The sequence below is a fragment of the Acanthaster planci genome, linkage group LG05 (assembly GCF_054643075.1).
Source record: "Acanthaster planci isolate LZ-2023a linkage group LG05, COTS_SCS, whole genome shotgun sequence".
In the NCBI taxonomy this organism is placed as follows: domain Eukaryota; kingdom Metazoa; phylum Echinodermata; class Asteroidea; order Valvatida; family Acanthasteridae; genus Acanthaster; species Acanthaster planci.
In genome coordinates, this window is record NC_141781.1 from 2814841 (window position 1) to 2839600 (window position 24760).

Sequence of the window (24760 nt, forward strand, 5' to 3'; positions counted from 1 at the left end):
CATATGTGTCACATTCCGAAAAACACCCTGGGGAGACGAAATGTTTGAAAATAAAACTTGAATGTGGTAGAGCATCTCCAACAAAGCTGTTTCTGCTAAAAACAGATTTTTATGTCATTTAAAAGAAGCCTTGGGTTCCTCAGGGTTTTAAAGCCGCTCTCAGTGCCCATCAGATACACTGCTGGTCGTTGTTTTGGACGTTTATGGTTGCTTTTTTGGGCCCCATTGCGCAGGTAACGGAATATAAGTCGCACCACCGGGTTGTATTTAACCACCTTGATGTAAAATTCAAATTACAAAATACATGACGATCGCACCTCGACTTACACAGAAGCAGACGGTCTAAATTTTACAAACATAAGCTTTCCAACACCCATATCTCAGATTCTGCGTATCGAATCGCAAAACAACTTAGCAATCAATGTGTTTGGTTACGACAAAAAAGACGGTCTTTACATTCTTTGCAAAAGTAAGCCTGCGACTCGGGTTTAGTTTTCTAGTATATTGATGTGACGTATTAGTTTTATATTATACGATTTTTTTTACTGAAATATTTTAAAGAGGAAAGAAAACGAAATTAACGTAAACCGGCTACGAAAAATAGATCTCCGTATTGCTTTCTAAACGTTTGGGATTGGTTATCACCGATGTGATCGATTTTCACCCAGCGTCTGCTTGATGTTGCTTAGGTCAGCTTGAATTTCTGACAGTTTCACTATTTCGCTATTCATTTAATTTACTTATTTTAAAAATGGCTAGTGCTTTAATGATTGTTGGAGGAGCTATAGTGAACGCCTTGGCATTCACAGGCTCAAATTTCTTATTTGGTAGTCTAGCTTAAAGTAAAGTCTACAAAGAACAAAAGCGTCACGACCTTGCGTTAGAGCAATTGGCGCCAGCGAAGGAATCCCGGGAACAAAACCGCGTACACATGCTAGACTTTTTAAACGAACGAATGCGACAAGAACGCGTGAGTCAGCAGACATTTGTAAACGTGGACGACGTGTTACGAGCTTACAACGAATTTACCGGTAGAAATATCATGCCGTTACCACCAGAACCTAAATTGTCTGATTTCTACGAGCCTTTTGAGGATAAAAAAATTCGTGATTTTTTGTCTTAAGACGAAAAATATGGCGTACTTTGGTTTTGAAAAGGAAAACGTGGCCAGGTTGCATTAAGGTGCAGGCGATGGTAATGCTGCTTTGAACAACGGTAAAGATAAAGCAATTGCCGACGCTTTTAAAAATCGATACGCTATTCCTTTAGACACGCCAATGTTGACAGATCATTCCCCTTTTTACCCGTCGGGTTTTAAAGAGCCCCTGACGTATCAACTGACATTTAACGGCCGTGATAAAGTCGTCAGACACCGCGGCCGAGTAATCAATTTAGGATTTGACTTTGGAATACGAAGTAGTAACCAATCGAAATCTGGCCCAAGCATAAGGGCCCCGTTTATTATCTATTCGACCGGATTCACTCGTGGAAAAAACAAGCGGTCAATAAATCAGACACGTTGTGGAACATTAGCATTGATCAAACGATGAAGAGCTTAAAAGGAATTTTGGGTTCGTTTAGAGACCCGGCTATTAAAAAAACCCACAGATTTTACAATCCGCACGTCACGAAAGCGGTATTCGCAGGGACTGTTTGAGTATCAACATTGGAACGAGGTGACAAAGTACTTTGGCTTTCGGCCACAGAATCTGATCGCGCGGTAGTGAAAGATTAAAACTTAATCGGGGTTGATATGGCCGAATATTTGAAAGATAAGTACGGCTTGTGGCTCGATTTCAGAAGTTCGACGTTAACTCGGCTCACGGGTCGGGTAGACCACTCGGCGCGGGACCTTTGACGATGTTTATTGTTTTTAGTAATGGATGCTCAACTGACGGTGGAAGTCGGTAATTTTAAAAGCTTGGTTTATTAAATCGGATTTAAATTAAATGAGTCAGATGTTTAAAAATCTGCACTGTGCTTTAATTATCGGTTAAAATCGTGATTATCTGCCCCACGCTTTTTAAGAATAAAACGTATTTACAACGGTTATGGATATACACCAACCTAGACGTCTATCTATGTGACTTGGATCGAGAAAGACTTGAATCAAATGAAGCAATTGACCTATACCAAAAAATTTGATGGAATAAATACTCTTTTTATTATCGATGATTGCGCATCGGGTCAAATTATAAAGTATCGCAAAAAATCTAAGAATAACAATATGTGCACGTTAAGTAGGAAGGCGTTTAGTGGACGGCACTTTAATCATTCATGCTGGTTGCTTAGCCAAAAGTATAATTCGGTTCTTAAAGATTTCAGAGAAAACACGGCGTGGGTAGCTTTATTCCATTTCAAGGACCGAAATTCATTTGACCAGTGTTTAGCTGAAAACGATGTAATCCCAGACGAGAAGCGAGAGTAGATTAAAAATACTTACGCAATGTTGAATTTAGCAAGCTGATTTTAAATACAGAACCACCCGTTTCATATGATTTATCGTGAGAAAAAATGAGAAATAATTTGAATTAAAATTTAAATTCCACGTGGAAAACAAGCGTTTATTTTTTTTTGCCTTTTATAAAACGATTTCCTTTTTTGTATAAAAGTCAAAATTATATAACCGACCGCTAAAAACAAAGTCCACACGTGCTCTGCCACCCTTCCCACCGCTTTACTCGCCACGTTGAATATCCAACTAAAAACGCTACCTATGATTCCGGACAAGGCGCCTAAAGCTTTCAACCCAAGTTTCTTTAACACGTTTGCCAAATTCCACAGTTGCCGTTTGATCCAATCGGTTACACCACCTTTACTCGGTGGTTTAGGTTCGGGTGTCGGTTCGGGCGTGATGCTAGGCGTTCCAGCAGCTCTAACGTTGGCTACAATACTAGTAACGATGGTACTCAACGCTAGTGGAAAAGCCGTTAAAATACTTACGATCGTTACGCCTTGCTCTAGAAATATCGTTCGAATCTTTTGGCGTACGTTTTGTCGGTATTCACGATCTTTTCGATCGTTTCCTTGATTTGATTAATTTGGTTCCTCAATTGATCGGTATTTCTATCGATGACTTCTAATCTCTCCCGTCTTTCGACTCGTAACTCGTCTAATTGCCGTTGAAGGTCAGTACGTTCTCCTTCAGATGTCGCTTCGTCCAAGTCGGCTTTGACCTGTTGAATTTTTGAGTCTAACTGATCTTATTTACCTTGATTTAAAATTAATTCTCCTTTTATCGTTTGTAACGATTTATCTACAGCGACGAGTTCGCTGTAATTTAACCCTTCGGTTTGAACGTCTACGTCACGGGTGATGTCTTCCACAATGTCGCTCGCTAGATCTGCTTCTTGGGGTAGTTCTACTAATTCTATGCTCTCGGGATGAAGTTCCTCTAGTTTACGAGCCACTTCTTGTAGTATTAGTATTTAGGCTAAGAAATACTTTACTGTTATTTTCTTGGGTTAAAAGAACTCTTTTGCCTTCAAACTTTACATACAGGCGATTTTTACTATCTAAATTAAAAAAAACTTGGGTCTTTCATTTCTATTTCGTAACCAGTTTCTTTTTTAATAGGTGAGTAAAAATTGTTTGCTTTAGATTCGCGCAGAAATCGCCTAAGCCCCGTTAAGTTGACTTGTCTTGCTAGTTCCGTTTCGTGTGAAGGATCGACGTCTTTAATTAACTCGTCGTATCGCTTTCGATCTCTAAACCACCACATATTTCTTCTTCTTTGTCCGGCCCAACGTCAATAGGATGTGTAAAATCAGGGTCTTCTAACAACGACGTTTCATCATATCTCCAATCTAAATCATTTTGATTTGTTTCTTCGTTATCTATATTTAACAGAGGTACTTCTTCAAAATCAACCCCTCCTTCGGCCATTTTACTTTAACTTTGAAATAAACGATTTAAATAAACAACTTTAAGCGATAGGTAGGCTCGCGGGCAATATACATTGTGCCACTAACCAACCCTGGGTGGCCAATGCACCGCTAGACAGCGCGGTCAATTTTAACGCGTCTTCGATAGATAATTTATTTAAGTCGGGCGGTTTAATTTTAAATAGCTTACTCGATAGCATGGCGTAACCTATGGAAATCGCTGAAACTACAGCGCCGTGGTAAATCGTATTGGCAATTCCGTTTACGTCGATTGATTTAGCGTTAGCGTTACTCATTTTTATTATGAGGAGTTTTTTAATTTATTCCATATCCAAAATCTCGGACCGCTCGCTACGCTTGCTTTTTGGTTGAACAGTCGGCTTTGGTTGAATCGGTTCTTGTAATTCGGCAGGTTTTCTTTTCAAATAAAATGCGAGTAAGATTCCTCCGATCACCAATCAACCCATAATTAAATATTGGTTGTTTTTTAAGTTTGCATAGATTTTATTTTCCGAGCTCGGTTCACTGACTTCGCCTAATTTCATTTTAGCCAACTGCTGCTTCATCTTTTTATTATGCTCGGCTAATTTCTTGCCTTGTTCCACACGCCTTGGATTTTTAGCTTTAGTCACCGTCTGAATTTGGGATTTTACCGGGCTGTTCGCTGGCGTTGGTGCTGGCGTTTGTTCTATAGTTGTCGACATCTTTTATTATATACGCGTTTTTATTTATCGATAGATGCTTAGTCGTAATTAACGTAGCTGCTAATGGTGATAAGTATACGCCGTATTTATAGCAAATCTCGCTTAGGAAATGTCCCATGGTTTGACTAATGATCGGGTCATCGTTTAGATCTCTGGTTGAATCCTCTTTGGAGTTTTTAAATCGATCTTAAACCGAGAAATTCAACTGGGGTGGCAATGCCTATCAACCGCGCGTATAAGCTTATGATTGCGTGTCCCATTTTTTTTCTTGTTTTTTTGGAGTTAGCAATTCTATATCTTTGACTGTAAATTCCTTTCCAAGATACTTTTTACTTTTGCCTGATGCTACAATTGAACAAAGGCGATCTTTGACGTTGGTATTTGATTCTGCGGTTGATTCTGTTTTTGATTCGGCGAGGATGCTTTTGATATCGTCCATTTATGTTAACGATGTTTAAAATTGTTAAAGGTGTTTGAGGCGTAGGTACTCGATTGTATAATAAGTTAAATTGATGGCTATAGTTAGTTGAATAAGTATTTGTACTAATTGTACCATTGCTGTTTATTTGTTATAACTAAAATGAAATTTGCTTGCACAGCTAAATTAGCCATGCTCAAGCGAGAATAAGTAATTAACAACTAATTTTAAACTAGCTTTTTATAATAATGATCCGAATATTCAATCTCTAACTTATTCGATTTTTTAAGGTTATTACACTTTAAGAGAGATGTGTGTTGAAATTCTGTGGTGCACCGCTCACGATGCACCTACCTTATCCCATTTTCAATTGGCCAACTTGCCTCTTGTTGTTCATAGTTGCGAGCAGCAATTCCATTCGTGAAAATTGACTATGGACCCTTCCACTGAAAATAATCCTGTACCGATAGGTGATCATAACCCATAGCTCCTGTATCACTAAATATTAAATAACTGTGTATTTCCATATACTTTTTGGGGGAGTTATGCTCCTGACAGGACATATGACCACACCCTGCCTATAATAGTCATTATTTATTCCTTTCCATAACCATGTAATGATTACTGCATCACACAGCAACGCCCGAAACAGCAACGCGGCAAACCCCAGCCCTCCCAGGTAACACAGACCCACACTCATGACACCCACTGTCCACTCAGAAACTCAGACAATCCTGGACAAACTAGTTGGAACACCTTGTGGGAAGCGCGTTGCAAAGATCCCCCTCTCCCCCATTCAATGTTGCGTTCATTTATTGGACCAAGATTCGGCCCAACTTACCTAATGAGAAGCAACATTGACAGGGGGCGAGGGGGAGGCATGTTCCAACGAGATTTGTCCAGGGTTGTCTTTAAAAAGTCAGCCTTATCCTAATCCGGTTCGTAAGTGTGACGTCACTTCAGTTTTAACCATGCCCACTGTACACGTGCACTGCACATAGGGTTACATGCATTGATTTCCAGTATATAGAGTGGATGGGACATTGCCTCCAAAACGCGCCCCGCGTATGCGTATTTTTAGGAGGGTAAATGACGAGCGTTGCGAATTTCGTTGCGTCCACTTTCAAAATGGAGTTTTTCAAAAACCGGTTGAGGTTTTTGTGCTCCATCCAATTTTGAAGAAAAACTGAATTCCGCCCCTGGAATGAATAAATTTGGAAAGAATACTGGTTGAGGTGTGCGCAGCAGTGGATTACCGGAAATCAAGTCAAGTCAGGGTGTGAGCTTAACTTTTTAAGCTGATTAATATATGAATGAATTTTATTTCAATTTTTTTCACTGGAAATTCAAGATCGTGGCCAGAAGATCCCTTCTCGTTCCAATGTGATGGGGGTTAGCCGCGAAAAAAGTTTTCATTCGCCTTTCTTTACTCCTAAATAGTATTAAGATTATGCGCTCAACTCTGAAGGTAGCCGCCCGCCTCTATCCAAAGTGGGCCCGCAATTTTGAGGCTTTTTGTACAAGAAGTATCTGGACCTGAGAACTACCAGTCCAAAATTCGGGATTTATAGAAACATTTCTATGATCCCTTCTGATTATGGCATGTCCTAATGTAAAAAACCGAAATATCACAAATTACTAATGAGCTTGCGCGCAGAATTCCAACCATTTGGTGAAATGCGTCCTATTAGGACTGTGCTTCTCCCACATTAATTTGAAATAGCGCCCTCAAGTTTTGTGTTACATATTACGTAGGTGTCCAGTCTTTTGTGTGTGACATTCAGGAACTAAATAGTAAATTTGCATGTTTTGTGAGATTATGATCACTTTGACATTTTCCTGTATGTCAGTCGTGTTTGCCGATTTCACTTTTTGGGGGGAGAGGTCTGGTTTTATGCCCTCATCCCCCTAGGAGGCGTTACTGAACTACCCATACAAACCTGTTTGAAATAACAGGTACATTTTGGAAGTATTGAGTTTGAAAAGGAAGCTACTTGACTATGCCATTTTTGTAACTCCGAATTCCGATTTAAACTTATGGCCAATGAGGCACGGATTAATTAAAATGACAACATCAAGTTTCAATCAGCCTAATCAAAATTAAGTCTAACGGGGGTTACCGTGTGTGGGGGGGGACTGGATGGCCTATGCGCCTATTCAGGCGAGAATAGGGTAAAATCTCAAGCTAATACTGATTAGACATCCATTACAATCTCGATGTTGTTTTCTGTTCTTGAAATTCCAGTAACTAGGGATTGTTCCTTTCTTTCGTTTTCATTCTATTATTTTCCTGCTTGTATTTTTCGTGCAGACCTGTCTGACTAGAGTAAGTGATGGATCAAACATTCACATTCAAGAAAAGCAGCGTCAGATGCAACGCATTTGTGCCAACTTTTGGGGTAACCCAAGAAGATATGCGACATATCTTTTGTGAGAATTTTTCCTTGAAAATATCAAATTACTCTGCAGTTGAAAGCCAAGGAAATTTGTTGTTATAATAAATGAAAATGTATTTCCATCAATAAAATAGGAAGGCGCGCGCCGCCCGACTGTGCCACCCCTGGATCTCTTACTATTGAATCTCGGATAATAAACATTATACGCCTGACAGCTTTTTTACTGAGATCACTGAGAAGAAATGGACCCAAGACGGTTGGGATCGGTTTCACTGTCAAAAATTTCGGAAATGAATGAAAATAAATCGGCATCAATCCTGTAGCTCACTGTATTCAAACCTAGAAAATTGCCTTGTGGCTTCTGCGCCCAGGGACACAAAAAAAATGTGGTGAGGGAAAAATCCAAAAGTTATGCGGTGTTGACCAAGCATTCAGGCGCACGGACTCCTGAAATTCGCAAAGAATCGCAGTTACCGGCTTCCATATAGGACTCTTCTGGGATCTCGGAGTTCCCGGCCCACCGCACTTCCTCCCTGCCCATCCATTTAACCCCCGAAAGGGTTCGAGCGACCATGCAAGGGAGGAAACGAGACAAGCCCCTAAGCCCTGGCCGCCGAGTGGGCCATAACGTCTCGAACCTGTACTAAGGCGCTCACCTGGACTTCGCGGACAGTGCCAGCCGCAGAGCTTACCCGCTAGGCTAAGGTACTGCTGGTATTTGACGGGGGTGAATTGGAGTCTCTTAAAGCTACTGACAGCAAGCGTCGGGAAAATAAAAAAGTCACTTATGGGATTCGAACCCACCGTCTAACGATTTGATGACCGCGAGCTTAACCACTCGGCCATCTCAGACATACTACTTTTTGCTGTTCATATTAATTAAGGAGATAACAAAGTCATTCAACTTACTGCACTGAATGTTGCTGTGTAAATACTGAGTGATTGACACGTTACCCACCCTGAGCCAAAGTGCACCCTCACCGGCGAAAGAAAGGCAGGTGGCAATAAGTTTTCCAACCAGGTTCTAACACGCGTTCGGCGTGCACGTATAATTAAAAATCGTTGCGCGTACTCAGCGTGTTCCGCGTCAACGCTCATAAACTTGCAAACCTATGTGATGCGTGAGCACTAAAGGACTGTCGATTTCATTTCAAAACACGCCCTCTTTTATTCATGCTCGGAGCGGATATAATGGAGATCAAGGGGTTACATGCATTGATCGCCATTTGCATGGAGCCATGGAACCCAAAGTTAACGCACACCTTCTGCGATCGTCCAATGGGAGCCTGCAAGTCGTGGCGCGTCCGCCTTTGTGACGAAGTCACTTACGAACGAGATGGGGAGCGCGTACATCCCGCTCTTTGAAAAGGCTGCCCGCACGCACGTGATAACAACTGCAACGCTACACTACCTCAACTGAAAAAAGGAGAGTTACTCACATCCTTTTTCATTTAATTTTTCATGGTTCACCGTTGCAATGTTTCATCTGAACCCCAATCAGAAAGTGAAAAGAGGTCGGACAGAATTGCGTACTCATCATGTAGCTATATAGCCTTTAAGACCGAATACAAAACTTCATTTAACTTGGGTAGAAAGGGCGGCTTCTCCTGGCGAGTCCATTGGAGCTAATTAACATTTAATTTTTTAAGTCCACATTCCACGACTACTTATCATATCCTACCCTGAATATGCTGAAAAACCTGGTTTAGTCATTTTACAGCCAGGGCCTTCCCTAGCCAGAAAAAAAAATGCAAAAAATCCAGACGGCCTTGAGCCGGCCTCCAGGCAATTCCCATAGGACTATGTGCTAAGTGGTCCCTTGTGCACAATCTAATGGGTTATTTACAAAACGGTGCCTGGGGCAGGGAGTGGAATGATCTTTACCAGTGACAGCTGTCTGGAACTTGTCAGAGGCCTGTGTCGGCTGTCTTTGAAGTGTTATTTTTGTTTGGGAGGTGTTGTGGTGGTGGCATGGCTTGGCTGGCGCGTGGCGAGGGCCCCCTTCAAATCTGGATAGCTTGGGAAAACGGCCCCCACGGCACTGTGATGTACTTTTGGTGGGTATTGGTGGTTTGTAAGATCTGTAGAGGCTAGGGGACAACCACTGAAGCATAAATATATTTTTAGGACGGACTCAGGGCTCTGCAAACCTGAAAAATGAAACAAACTCAACTCACCCGGAACCGTGTGAGTTTAAATTTGGAACGCGTCCCAGGGTTTTAAAGGCGTTTTGGCATATTGTAACAAATCTTGAAATTGGTCAATCGACTGTTCGAGATCGGGGTCCAAATCAATTAAAGATTCCACAATCATAATAAATTGCCGTCGCGCGTCTTATCCAGTGCCAGTGGTTAAAACGCTGGTCTTGGTTTGTGCTTGTGCCCCGAGTAACGCGTTGACGTAAGCGCGGGTTGGTTAAAACGCTGGTCTTGGTTTGTGCTTGTGCCCCGAGTAACGCGTTGACGTAAGCGCGGGTAGATTCATTCACTTTTGTAATTCCAACGTCCGTTAACCTAGACTTTTTAGGAACGAAATCCCACCAGGCCAAAGTGACCGCATCCAAGTGTGAAATCCAGGTGACCGTGTAAAGTACTTGCGTGACCCGAGCCTTTAGGTGGTTTAGCCAAGCCAAAACCCATGTAAGTAGATCCCGCGTATTTACCGTTGGTCACGTGTAAGTCATGCGCGTCGTAGTTTTTACCCAGGACAGGTACGTAACCGTTGTCGTAATAATAAGCGGTGCCTAATCCATTTGACAAAGTGTCGCGAGTTTGTTTATACGATCTGTTTGTGTCTACTCCGTATAAAAGGTAAGTGTCTGTACACTTCCGATGGTCGTAATACTTTCGATAATTTATACGCGTGCGTTAAATTTGGAAACTCGGCTGTAAACGAGTTGTCTTTGTTGACCAAAATTGTTAAACTACTAAAGTTAGCTGCCATTTATTTCATACGTCTTTTAAAGGGGGTGCTGTCGGTTGGGTCGCTTAATAAGGAGGTAATTGTTCCTGATACTTAACCGACTTGGTTAAAGTTACTCGCCAAGTTTTTTCATAAGATTCTTTTTTTTTTAATTCTTCTTTACTTTCTTCTTTACTGCTCACTTCGCTCGCTTGCAATTTGGTGCTTATGTTTGACCTAATTTCTTCTTTCATTTCGTTGAACTTTTTCAGCTTGGATAAAATCAATACGAATTGCTCCTGGGATATATCCCCGTCTTCAATCGCGTGAGATACGTATTCCTCGATGGTGTTTAATTTAGCGTCTGCCAACATTCGAATTTGGGCGTGTTTTTTAGTTTTGTGGGTGAGTCTATGATTAGCATATTTCAATATCGCGTAAGCACCGAACACACCGATAGTGATGCCTCCCATCACAAGTCCGACGGTAACAACGCCCAAAATGGCGGGAATTCCGACGGCTGCCGAGGTTGCGCCCAGTGCTTCTACGCCGTACTCTACGTAACCGAGTGCGGTCAGTACCCGTTTAATCTTTTTGTAACTAGTTCCGCACGCGTCGCGTTCTCTTTGAATTTGGGATTTAATTTCTTCGATCTTTTTGAGTCTGTAAATTTCAGTGCTCGCTTCCATCGCCTCGCTTCGCTCGCCTCTTTCCGCTTGCCTGTTATAAAAGTTATCAAATGTATTTAATTGTTTGCAATGAATAACCGTGAGTTTTGAGGGGTTTGAATCGTACTTGCCTTCATAAATAACGTTGGGTAAAAGTTTTATTTTGGGTAAGTTCAATAGCTTAGACACTTCTTTATTTAGTCGCAACTTGAGATTGGGGTCCGTAATGGCCAAAGTCACCCTTTTAGATTCTGAGTGAACCTTAAAGGAAACGCCTGGAATCGACTGTAACAAAAAGTGAAATCAGTCCATGTTATAATAACAGGGAGATACCACGATGCTTCTTCTTTGACCCTCTGGTAATGGCTGAGTTGCGCTTCGAGAATGAAGTCTATCGTGTATAGGTTCCGTTAGCCCCTGTCAAAAACAGTCTTTTAGTTAATTCTCTTCTGGGTCTCATGGATTGTACGGGGGAGTTTGTTGTAGGTCGAGTTGGGGGATTCCCTTCATAAATTTCATGCAAGGCTTGTCTTTGTACCTCGAGCAGTGAAGCTGATTTGTTTTATCTTCGATATCACAAGCTAAACGTGCTCGCGTTTCTAATGGTTGTCTTTGGTTTAACTGCTCTTCTAAAGTTGCAATTTCTTGGTTTAGCTGATTAATTTCATCAGCGATGATTCTGATCTCTTCTGGTAAAGTACCTTTTTTAGTTGCTTGGTTCAATCTGGTTTTAGCTGTTTTTACTAACTCTGAATTGGGAGATACTTCCGTTCTTTCCTCTGAGGGTATTCCAGACGGTCGTTCGCCAAGCACCCCCGCGGGCCTACCATCCAAGTTTGTATCCCACTCAATTTTAGTCGCATTTGTTACGTTAAAATATCCAGCTTCAAGTAAACCCACCCAAAAACTAGACCGCATTTTCTGCAAGCAAATCTGTCTTCTATTACTACTACGTGGTGGTCACAAGTGTTTTTTGTGTACGACGGGGTTGGTGGGCCATTTGGGTATAGAGCCGGTTGGGTGGTAGATTTATGCGTCTGTCATTTTTTATTAATAGTCCATTTATTTAAGAAAAAATTAACCACAGTTATTCCGAGGAATAACCGAGGTTTAAGTTAATCATTCAAATTTAATCGACTTTTAATTTCACGGAAGATCCAGATTCAGATTCAAATCCATATTCGCTAAACGCTTGCAAAACAGACTTATTTGAAATTAGTCCGTCGTTTCTAATTTTCAACATTACCGCTGTCACTCTATACCGAACGCTGGTGCCGCAAGACAGTGAACCGTGGGTACCGTGGTATACGTCTTTTGGACAAATAAATTATTGGGTGTCGCATCTCTTATTGAGAAATTTATCGATATTTATCGGTCTTTTTGGTGATCAAATAGAGAGGCATACGGATCTATTTTATAGTACATTTGGTTTTTAGCCGTTTAATCTGGTTTAACTACATATTCGATCTTGTTCAATTCATCGATATCGCGACTGGCTTTGTAGGCGTTTACGGTGTTAGACGGAAAATTAGACTCTTGAGATTCGTTGAATTTATAAACGGCAAATTTATGTGATCGAGTATGTTTGTCGTAGGTTGTTGTATCTGATCGCAAATTTGACGGCCTTTGATGTTTTCGGGGATTTTATCTCGAGCGCCGTATTTGTAAAGCGGGTTTATACCGTAACAGGTTTCTATCGTCATAATCAACAGGCGTTTATTTTGGCCGTTGTGATGGTAAAAATGGGTGAAGTGCATTGCCTCATTTGAGCCCCTTCTTTAATCACGGGTTTTGAAATGATTAATTTAAAGGGTCGGCATTGAGACGTGGTGGTCATCTGAAACGATATATACGTGGGTTGACATGGTTCTAATTATTCCGGCTTTGTCCTAAATTTTTCTCATTTTTACCAGGCCGCGTCTATTAACTCGGGTGGAATTTCTACTTTAATTAAATGTTCAACGTCAACGGCGTATTCAATAGTCCAATTTTGTATAAGACCGTGTCGAGTTTCGTCGCTAAATCGGGCAGTGGCTCGTTTTCTTGCGCGTGCCTCAGCTTTTTATGCTTGCCGTCTACGAGCACCACGTGATCAATTTCTTCCAAATCGACACAATTTACGCAGCAGGTGCAATATGTACAACCAAAACTGTTACGGTTTAATCAGACTCTCTTCAAGTAATCTACAGCGGGCGTGCTTCATGCAACGCGAGTACAAGTAGAAGGGATCAGATAAGTTTCTATATAAGTTTTCACACCATACGTTGGGCAACAAATCACTCATTTTGTCTAGTTGTAGGACCCTGGATCCCGCACCAGCGGTACAGTCTTTTCATTTGTCTTTGATTGTCAGAATTATTCTATTATGGAAGGTTTTAATATTAATCTAAGGGGGTAAAATAGGGTCCTTTTTACCGCACATGTGACACGTCTTATTTCTAATATCGTTGCAGACCATCACGCTCGCCATTTTTATGCAACAGCGCCCTCTCGTGGCGGGTTTATTCCCCACTGCTGTTTATTTCCTCAGTTTCTGTAAGGTTTTGGTGGTAGTTCTCTAGGGTTTGTTGTATTATAACAAATGAAGTTGTTTATCATGTAATAACTAAACACTGTTTGTGTGTTTTAATTATAGTTGACTTGACAACGGGCAGCTGTATATTGGTATTAAAGAGCAGCTGTATGTCAGTTAAAAGAAGAGTGAAATAAACCAAGTGTTTGCTCTAACTGACGTTACAAAAACATTCGATACAATTGCTGCACTCGTAACAGTCCTCGCAACTGTCCAAGGCATTTGAATTTTGGCAGTCGTATAAATTAAAACAAGCCACGCAATTTATACATCTACCGCAATCCTCGCAAGTGGAGCAGTCATTACATCTGGTGCAGTCGTTACATTCGTGACAATCGTGGCATTCTTTACAATCGGTACATTTGCATAAACGATTGGAATTTAAACAACGAAAGCAATCGCACGAATCTATCAAGTCAATTGAATTTCTCGTGTCTTTGCAAAAATAACAATTTTCTTTTTATGTAGTTTCTATTTATTTTTCTCATTTTTTATAACGGGAAAGTCCGGAAAAGCGAGGGGAAGTCCTTTTTTGTTTGAGAGTCCCGGGGTAGGTTGTTTATGCGGTCGGTGCAGGCAGGCGCACATCACGAGTTGTTTACGGAAAATTGCGCCGGGGTCAAAAGGTCAAGGTGAGTAAAATGGGAAACCCCGGCGCGAGTGGGTGAAAGGGGTGAAAGGTGAGGTGGTCCAGAACTCTCCTATCCCGATTACTCGTTTTGCTGTTTTCCGTATGTTAAATTGGGCATGCAGCAACACAAAAATACTCAAAATGGCATAAATTCCCAGGTAATAATTGTGCAGTTGTTGGAAGCAGCGCCTAAAGACACAAATAGGGGTTGGGTTTTTATGGTATACCGAATATCATACCACACTTGTATGCTCTCTATCTCATCCATTCATGCCCATTTTGCTCGTGTGCGTGAACATTCAAAGGTCAACTGGATGTTTCCTGTGCCGGCAACTCCGGCAGACGGAACATGTATAAAAACAATGCACGGGGCGCCCGTAGGAGTGGGCAGTCCATCGTATTTTTCTCCAGGTCTATGGTTATCCATTGCGTCAATGTAGCCTGTAGAGTCTCTAAAATGTGACTGGTATTTAAGTGCAATGGAGTGGAGAAAACTGCATTCTTTGTACTCTACACACAACGTTTCCAACTTTGGACCTCACTGATGATAACATAACAAAAGCAGCATAGTACATGTGGCACAAAGGGCGCGTCATCATGAAATTACAATTCAGTGTCTGTGTTGGGTCTAGTAAAAACATTATCCAACACTGAAAGAAAAGGAGCGAAATGGCGGACAGCAACGCACTGGATAAGAACGAAACGGCCGAGGAATTCTTGGCCTGCACAGAGCAGAAGCTGTTGGGAGGAATACTGGGCATCGGGATCGCCATGGGTATGCAGACTGGTCTTTTTGATGTCATGATCTCGTTAGAAGGGGAACCTAAGACCAGCCAGGAGATTGCTGATACTGGTAACTTCAAAGAAAGGTGAGGATTTTATCATTATAGCTGAGATCGTTCTTGAATGATTTACGAGTCACAGTGCATGCTTCAGAAGGCTGTTACAAAAGGCAATCTTGTCATTTTTTTAACTTCGCATTTTGGTAGAATATTTTTGCTGAAGCTATTATTGAGTTTTTATTATTGTTGTTTTTCATTCACGTCATTTTGTGCAATGATTTACCGATGTTCTGTGGCATTTCCAGTGGGGAGCCGGGGCGGTTTTATTTGGGGGGGGGGGGGGTTCTATCAGATATTAGCACCAGAAAACAACACCAGCAAAAGCAAGAATATCGGGATGGTGATTTGATTTTTTTCTCCACAACATCATGTTTAATGAGCCCAAACCCAAATAATTCGCTTTTGGATTCCCCCACCCCCCACATCGAAAGCTGGGTACTCCACTGGTTCTAAGTTACTGACCCAGGTTGGTTGCATTTAACATTTAACACGCTGTTTGATGTCTCAGGTACGTGAGAGAATGGTTGGGGTGCATGACCAGTGCTAGGATCATCAGCTGTGACTACGAGGGGGAGAAATTCTGGCTTCCTACCCACCGAGCAGGCATCATGGATCTGAAGGGTCTTGCTCTAACCACGCCCATTCTCTGCGGGGGTTTCCATCACGTAGCTGATTGCTTTGAACGAGACGGACCAACTGGTATGTGTACCCAAGTGCGGTATCAGACTCACTGGAAACGTAGATTTACTAGAGAATAGGGTGGTACGAAAAAGAGCGTCAAGCATAACGGACTTTATTCACGGAATATGGAATTTGAAAGCAAGGTTAACTATTCGTTTTGGAATGTTGAAAGTACAAGCAATAAAATGAAATTTCATGACAAATTAGTACCTGTCTACTCTGATGAATAATTTCAAATTCGTGATTGAACACATAGAATTGTATACTACTGGATTTTGAAAATTATTAAAAGGGGGTCTTGGAACGCACAGAAGTATAAAACAGTCTGGTACCATCCTAGTTGACAGTTTGTAATATATAAAACAGATTTGGGGACTAAGATCAAAAATGCCCTCCTTGTAAATAGGGTCGCAGTTTTCAGTGGTCATTTCATTGGGCGCACACACATACCTGTATCTTACCAATTAAACATGCTCTGTCACGTGACCACAACATACACAGAGCGGACCTTCAATGTGCTCAATAATTTTTCCATACTAGAACAAGGCAATCAACACATATCAAAGCGTATGAAAACCGCAATGGATAAGTAAAGAACATTTCTGATCAGAGAAGGAGGCATCACTAGCTGAAATCCAACGCTTAATGAATGACTAAACCATGCAGGGTACGGAGATTTTTTTTCAGTTGGGATAATGTGAATATGGCATGAACTATCCCGTCACTCTTTGCACTGAAGACGTTAAAGACCTGCTTTACGCGACACTTTACCTGATTTGCTTGCTCTACATGAGTTTGATATTAAATTCTAAGCATTTTTTTTGAGAACACACCGATGAGTAAATTAAGATGATATGAGGGAATTTGGTTTCAACGCCCCTCAGTTCGTTAAGACCATCGTACCTATCTTTTGCATTCTTGTAGGTGTTTCATACAGTCACTACCCTAAATTTGACGAGTTGATGGGTATAATGCAAGGCCCGTTCTTCCGTGACAAACTTGTCCAGGTGGTGATTCCATCAATTCCACAGTTACTCCAGCAACTAAGTAAGTAAACTTCGTTGAATACATGAAACCTCTCAAGGGCACCTCGTTCTCTTACATAAAGACATGATGTTATCTGGCAGTGGCTGGAAGCAATGACGTGTACGCCTACTTATACGTTAGCCACTGACACGTGGCTGCTTTCTCTCTCCATTGACTTGTGTGCTATACTCAGATGCAGTTAATTTAGACATAGCCGTAGTTGTTCGTCTGTGATTTTCTGTCCCTTCGTTGAGTTTATAGTAGTAGGTCTTTTTCAGAGTGCCATTACGACACACTCAGAGCAGAGATAGACCCATATCTCGTGACAGACACAAAAAATCGAGGCCTAGAACTAAAGAACTGCAATCTTTCTCTTCTTAGATGATGGAATTGAAGTACTGGATGTCGGCTGTGGAGTGGGTGAGTCCACCAGAATCATGGCCTCTCACTTCCCAAAGAGTAACTTTTACGGACTTGACTTTTCCCAGAATGCTATCGACGAGGCCCAGAGTGCAGCTGTACAGATGGGTCTCACAAATGTCCGGTTCCGTCGAGGAGATGTGACAGCTATGCCCGCCGAGTGGACCGGGAAATTTGGCTACCTGTTCATGAATTTCGTCTTGCATGATCTGTCATTTCCTGCAAAGGCTGTGCAGGAGATGAACCGGGTGCTGCAGCCTAATGGAGCCCTCTCTGTCATCGAAACCAACGGCTACTCCAAGCTTCGGGACAACCTCACCAAGTACGAAGACCAAAGCAGAGTCAACGTGGAGTTCACTTACAGCCTGTACAACTGCATGCCTACCTCCTTGTTCGATGGTGGAGCAGGTTTGGGCGCATTCTGGGGGAGGGAGGAAGCACAGAAGATGCTGGAGAAGTTCCACTTTGAAGTTCTGTCTGTAACAGAGGTGACGGCAGATGCACTGCATCTAATGTGTAGGAAACCTGTAGACCCAATTAAAATCGATTAGTTGAATTTGTCATAACCTGTTATGTCAGAGAAATGCCAAGAGTTGCAGCACAAGTATAATACTTCAATTAAGGTTTATTAACCCGTAAAACACGAAGTAGGAAATCCAATCACTCGAACAAACTTAAGCTGCTGTTAACATTTCGATAAGTATTCGTTGATAATCCCAAAGATCTTTTTCTCGGGTAAACGTTCAATTTGTGGTTTGATATAAAAATATGACCTGTTAGTTTCATTTCGGATCAAGTCTCTCTTTTTTGTGATAGGACTGTAAGAAGAGATGACAACCTTACAAAGAAGGGGCGACATCATTTGGGGGTCATCTTCATGGCCCGTACAATATCGACATCCATAATTCACTGACTCTATAAATCAGACCATTGAATTGATTTGAGTTTAAGGAAATAACTTTCGTATTCTAACCCTTCCATCATAAAATTGGCCCTCAAAGCCAAGAAAATGTAGGACTGCTAGGTAATGACTTGAGAAGATACTGCTTCTCGCCCAAACCGCACGTTTCTGGTGTGGGGACTGGCTGAGAATACTGTAAACTTCCAAAGTCGCGCCAAAATTTTTATGCAATGCAGGTATAAAATACAGGTAACTTCCGGCCAGAATATATTATAGTTTGCATATCTGCATCTAAAGGGCCACCGATAATTGTACATTGAAATCAGGCACTTGGTCGTAGGTTATATAAATTAAGAGGTAGATAATTAATTGCAAAGTTGTGATTCCACTTGTCTGAATAGTTTTAAGCAAAATTAAAGAATAAATTGAAAGTGATGTTTTGGAAGACAAAATAGTCTGGTACCACTAATCTAACATATTACACGGCATTAGAGAGACTCACTGTGTAAATCCCAAGGGAATGTATATATCCTCCCATACGTTTTAACCGAGGGGAAAAGGGTCCATACACACGCTTTTTCGTGTTGAGAAAAAAATTAGGGGGATTGCGAAGAATTTTTCGTACTTCCCAGCAACCAAAATGTATTCAATAGCAATCGAAAAGGGAAAATAAAAAAAGTCATAAGGAAACCGTTTGGATGTAAGATTATGCAGGAACGTATTACAGATGTACATCTGTATCATGAACATTGCCCCTAATGTCAGCACACCCGTCCCCGCTTTTGAAATTTTCAAGGCCAGGCAGGTTATCTCCTACACTGATTCCCCACCCCCAGATTACGGCACTGGTTTTGTAACAATAAGCACCGTATGAAGCTTATAGTCAGTTACTGTTGGGTTTTCGTCCCCAAAAAGCTGTGGTGTCTTTTTTATTTTTTGCTTTTTGTTTTTTCTTTAAGATCTTTAGCCTTCCAATTTATTTCTTGCGCCCGTAAATGTAGGGAGGCGCAACTCTTGAATTTAGGCATTATTTTCATTCTTTTTCTTTTGAATTCTCCTGTTCCGCCGCTTTCAACTGCCCTGCTAAAAATTACGGCGCTTGTCCAGACGTCAACCGGTTCACGTCCAAAGGGTTAGGGTTAGCGTAGCGTGTAGGTGTCACCCATCGTCATGTTTGTCTTTCTCCAATTGTTTTGATACAACAGAGTTGCTAGTTAAGATTTTTTCAACCTCATCTCTTTTGTAAGTGTGGTTTGGCTCCCTAGCAAATCGGTTTACCCAAACAAAGAAGGTTTTAAAATTCCTTTAGTTCTTACGTGTGTGGTGTGGGCTCCCGAATTCAATTCTAATTACTCAAGAAAGGCATTTCTGGATAATTGTGGGTTGCGGGTCTACTTTGTAGCGGGATGTCAGTCCCCCAAACCCACGCGAACATAATCCGGCTCCCACACTAAGACACTACCGCCACACCTTATGACTCGAGGCACGCCTTCACTCAGCCACACAGGAGACGCCCGCACCAACACACTGTCCCTAATGAAGAAGAAAGCCATAATTGAACTAGCCTACCCCTTTTGTTCTGCAGAAGTCCTCATATGCATCAAGGTATGAGACGGAGAGAACCCCCCCCCCTGCTTTGTGTTGGTCATTGTCTCGCAGGAATCTGGGGAATTCCTTTCATACATCTGGGGGGGGATGTGTTAAGTAACAATAGTCTGGGGGTACCCCTCGGTCTCATTTCTTGCTGGGTATAGAAGTCCTCCCCGGGGACTCGAACTGACATGTCCACGCACAATCAGACAACCCAGCATACCAGACCCCACCCAAACTCAACTCGCAAAGGGCTTATTAATCATGATCAGACAAGACATGAATAATATACGCATACAAAAAGTGTCACACAGACAGACAATACATGCGTTAAAATTGTCCCCCAAGAGAATTTTTATGGATAGGCCTTGTCGTTAAAAATCCAAAGGTTAATTAGCACTATATAAACCATTTGCTGTACGATAGGGAAATGCATGCATGAGAGTTTGTAAGAATCCATAAAATCCTTATGAACAAAAACACATAAAGCCCAAACAATGGGCAAAAGTGTGTAAAAGCCGGATAAACAAAACTGCCTCAAACCCACACAATTTCTTTAAAATGTACTAGAAGATAAAAAAAAAATCACTAATCAATTTGCGTTGGGACAGCCAGTGAACCTGGAGTCAATACCAGTTTTCTTAGTCAGTAAAAGACATTAATTAATCCTAAAACAACCAAATCTTTAATAGAATTGGGTAGTGCCTCCCATAATGTTGTGAATCCGTGGGAAAGAGAGTGGTAAGAAGCATTAGCCCACAACTTCAGCTGGTGATATATACGGAGCTCTGGAAATGCCATCCGATTTGTTGAGATCCTGACATATTTTTGTTCCTCGGGATAAAGACATGATAAAGGCAAGATGCCGACATCTTGAGATTATTTATCACGGGATGACGACACCGTGAAAGTTGGATGACAGCATCCTGAGATAATCATTATCTCAGAATGTCTTTGTCACCACTCCTACATTTGGCTATTCACAATTAGGAATGGCAACCCCAGATCCTATAGGATGCTCCTACAATCAAAAGAAATAACAAGGTCAAATGGTCTTCTGGAATTCCAATATTCTGTATTCCAATATTTACAACACAAGCTCCATATGGTATTAGAAAGTTAACTTCTTACAGAATTATTTAATTATTTACAGGTCTGTGTTTACTCAAGTCGTAAAAACTCAATTATACTCAATTAGTCAATCAAGTGACTTTTGGATCATCACATCAATCACAAAAAAGGAAGGTTCTAACAGATATCCACTTTAAATTATTGAAATAGCAAAATTAATCGGTCCACCATCTGTTGGAGTTTCTGTAGCCCCCTCAATCTGGCGTCTAACAAAACTGCAGTAGATCAGCCCAAAGCTCGGTCAAGCAGAGCAAGTTCAGAGTCTATGCTCCTTAGCGGTACAAAAGGGACTCTTCTCAGTCGTCGGTAGAGTCGGTGGGACCAGTCTCAACATAAGGCCATCCACAACAAATATAAACCCAAAACCTTAACAGTTTTAAAGAACTAGCGAAATCATGCTCCAATTTGTTTCCTTTCCAACCTCGATCTCCACAATTCCAAATTACCACAAATCTTATATTATTATCCTTATTTTCATAAATGTACATTTCTGGTCTTCTCAAAAATCATCAGCCTCGATCTTCAGAGTCAGCTTAATAGTCTCCAAACCTCTGTCTTTCTCGAGCAAGTCAAAAATGACTTCTGATTATCTATCTCTCTCACACATACAAAAACTCCAACATGCACCCAAAGATTCTAATTGTGTCCGATTGTACAAGGCGACCTATTCTTCATCGACTGGCGTGATTTGATTCACAATAATACGATGGGCGTTCTGACAATTACCACGGCCGGAACAAAATACCGTTGCGTAAGACGGGGAGGCGTTTTTCCACTTCGCGAACGCCTTCTCTGAATGGCAGAGTTACGTCTACGCGGGAATGACGAACAAGTGATTGGCTAAAACTTTTGGACGATTCCATTACCTTCGGGGTAGGCTGATATATACTCAGAATAAAAACAATCAACGTAACAAAGTAAAAACACAATCGGAAAAACACAAAATTCAATTCATTCACTGGCTGCACTGTAACAGTCACCATCCAGAGACATCCAGCAAACGTGATGTCTACTTCACTTAATGCAACAAGCGGTGATACATCATGGCGTTTTATCAATCGAATTAATATTATGTATGGCAATGGGAAGACAATGCTTTAAAAGACAAACGCACCTCAGGTCACCTGCACGTTTTCTGGGTGGTTTGTCAATGCACCCATTCACAAATAATGTCATTATTCCACTTTTATGATGTCGTTATCCATGATAATTTATCTCGGGACTTCATCATCCAACTTTCAGGATGTTGTCATTCCGTGATAATTTATGTCGGGATGTCAGCATCCCGTGAAAAATTATCTCAGGAGGTCGACATCGTACCTCTACGATGTCGTCATTACAAGACAATTTAGAAATTATGTGAATATGAAATACAATTTCAATTCTATGAATAATAATGAAGTACAAGTCGAAGAGGGTTTTCATTCCTTTCGACATGTCAGGCATGCGATTCAAACAATAGGTTCAAGGGTCAATGGTAATTCAAATGAGGTGGCCCAGGATGGGTATATAAATTCATGCTGGAAGGAGTCAGCATCTTTTCAAAGTCGAAATGAAACGAGGCCCTTGTATGTATAGGGGTAGGGAATGAGTATTATAAACTGGTGACTAATACAGAGAGATAGGCGGGAACTCTCTTCGACTTGTACCTCATTATTATTCATTGAATTCAAATTATATTTCATATTTACATAATTTTTTTAATTCTATTACATAACACTTCGTACAAGTATTCAGAGGGTTTGCATGTTCAAAGCTTATTCGCAAACAGGGCGAGTTTAACCATCTACTTGAATCATGACTTGACCAACCTAGAGCTATTATACACAGCTCCATGGACCAACAAGCAATCAAATTGCTTGGGTTGAAAGCCATTAGGAAAGCATCGCTCCTGGGAACAAACCAAGAGACACCTTTATGTTGCAATAAACATGCAATGTGCTCTCCAAGCTTTTTGTGGGTGTCGTTCCACTTACCCTGTTCCTGGGAGTCGTCTATCTCACAGACTGCTCCCCATCTCTGATTACTGGCATTTGTAGAGATAACGATATCAATAGGAGGAGTTTTAATACTACATTTTGCTCCCTCAGAAGGAACAGTTAGCCACCACTGAATTTCATCCAAAAAATGTCTGGTATCAATAAGGGCGTCAAAATCGCCCGATTTTGCTTGAAGTGCTTTAGCTTTAGCCGCTTCCACTTGTCGGTAATGAGGTTTACTTTGAGGGAAAGCTTCAAATGTAGAAACAATCAAACATGCATCCAGCCAGTTGGCAAATGGTTACTGATTTCTGACAATGTAACTGTCGACATTCGAACTTAATATTTTCCACCTTAGGTTCATGGGGTTTTCAGTGTCATGGAAGATGAATCGATCGTAAACCCCAAGTACGTCAATCGTGTCTCGGGTTTCAGGGAAGATTTTTTGAAATTGATTTCAAACCCAAGATTTGCAATAGCCTTACCATGAAGGCAATGCTACGATAACTTTCTTCTTTTGAAGAAGAGGAGGTGAGTATGTCATCTAAAGTAAATTACCAAACGTAGACCTTGACCTCTAGCCAAGGCCACTACTGGCTTTATAACCTTTGAGAAAATTCTTGGAGCCGAAGATAAGCCAAACGGTAAACATGTAAAGCAGAAAAGCAGAAAATTACAGTTGATAGTTTGGTGGGCTTTTGGTGCCACAAGGGTCGTCCACGACCTGGTTGGGACACCTGAGAGCCCCGAGAAGATGCACGCCAGTAGTGCTTGTCTATACCGGCGAGTCCGCCGTAGTATGCGGACGAACCTTGGCCAATTTGACTTTGGTGTTTATTATAAGGTGTATAACGGCGATACGAAAGTTGAAGTTTCTTCTCAGTTTTCTACCGGCCTTGTAGGCTTCAGCTACCTCTTTCATGGTATTATTCAGGTTTTTCCAGAACAGCATTTCAGAGACGGGAGTATTGCGGGAGCATAGACCCCGATACATTGGATCGAGGACCTTTTTAGTTCCTCTCTCCGTTTCATGCTTAGTTCGTAAGAGGCATTCCCTGCAAGGGTTATGCCATCTAACATGTCTAAGTTCTTTGACCTTGTCGGCATTCACAGGTTGGCCCGACTTAGCTGCAGTACGCAGCTCGGTTAGTATGTTGCAGTAAAGGAACAACCTTTTGACAACATGTTTCTGAATTTGCTGAAAGATCACATCTTTGGGTCTTGCCGAAGCAGGGGTTGTTCCCCACAGCTCACTGTCAATTCTGCGTGCCGTGACGGCCACTGCATTTGACGGCGTGGGGTATTGCTCAGCAATTTTTTTCATATGTCCCTTTTTTGACAAGTAAGGTTACAGCTTTAACCACCCTTTCGGCCAGATTGCCGAAAATCTCAGGGCCTCTGGCTTCACTGTCTGTGTAAATGTCTTCGCTCGGAAGAACATCAAAATCAGCACATGCTGAAGCCTCAGTGCCTGCCAGAACACTGATCAGGTCAAACTCAGACCGAGTGGGGCAAACCTCGACAGGGTTGTCCTGGCCAGCATGCTTTGCACGTCCGGCAGGAAGGGCGGCAATTTGCACCAGAGATGTCAGCATGTCCTGCATGGCGTTTACAGAGGCTGATAACTTCTGTATACATGTATGCTCTCAGCGTTAGCCTGCAGTCGAGCATCGAAATCTCTGTGAGAACTAGGCTAACTGTGGCCTGGTTGAAGCGACCTGGTGTCGTCTTCCTCGGAATCCGTCATCATGGCTGCAATGTAGGAGCTCTTTTCTCAATGCCTTTCACACGAAGAAAGATGCTGCTGACTCCTTCCAGCATGGGTTAGGTTTTCAGTTTTAGGTTTTATTGTTTTTACATTTCGTGGCCTGACAGCCAAATTACATGTATGTTACACGTTGAAAGGAGAAACCAACACCAATCTAAATTAAATTTAAAAAAAAAATACACGTGATGATGGACACATATCAACTTCACAACTAATAGTCACGGACTCAAAATAATGCGGGGTTTTAA

General features: G+C 41.6%; 1 protein-coding gene across 1 annotated transcript; it reads left to right on the forward strand.

The window, feature by feature from the left end:
* Window positions 1-14566: 14566 nt before the first annotated feature.
* Window positions 14567-18496, forward strand: LOC110987916 (uncharacterized). The gene is made up of 4 exons (XM_022251076.2): window positions 14567-15043; window positions 15525-15715; window positions 16622-16744; window positions 17105-18496. The coding sequence occupies exons 1-4, from the start codon at window positions 14844-14846 to the stop codon at window positions 17692-17694; spliced, it is 1104 nt and encodes a 367-aa protein (XP_022106768.2). The 5' UTR covers window positions 14567-14843; the 3' UTR covers window positions 17695-18496.
* Window positions 18497-24760: the final 6264 nt, after the last annotated feature.

Excerpts from the sequence above, each read along its gene's own strand:
- LOC110987916 (XM_022251076.2), top strand. The coding sequence starts at position 14,844 with ATGGCGGACAGCAACGCACTGGATAAGAACGAAACGGCCGAGGAATTC. Across the intron at positions 15,044-15,524 it reads ACTGGTAACTTCAAAGAAAG|GTACGTGAGAGAATGGTTGG; the intron begins GTGAGGATTTTA and ends TTGATGTCTCAG. Across the intron at positions 15,716-16,621 it reads TGAACGAGACGGACCAACTG|GTGTTTCATACAGTCACTAC; the intron begins GTATGTGTACCC and ends GCATTCTTGTAG.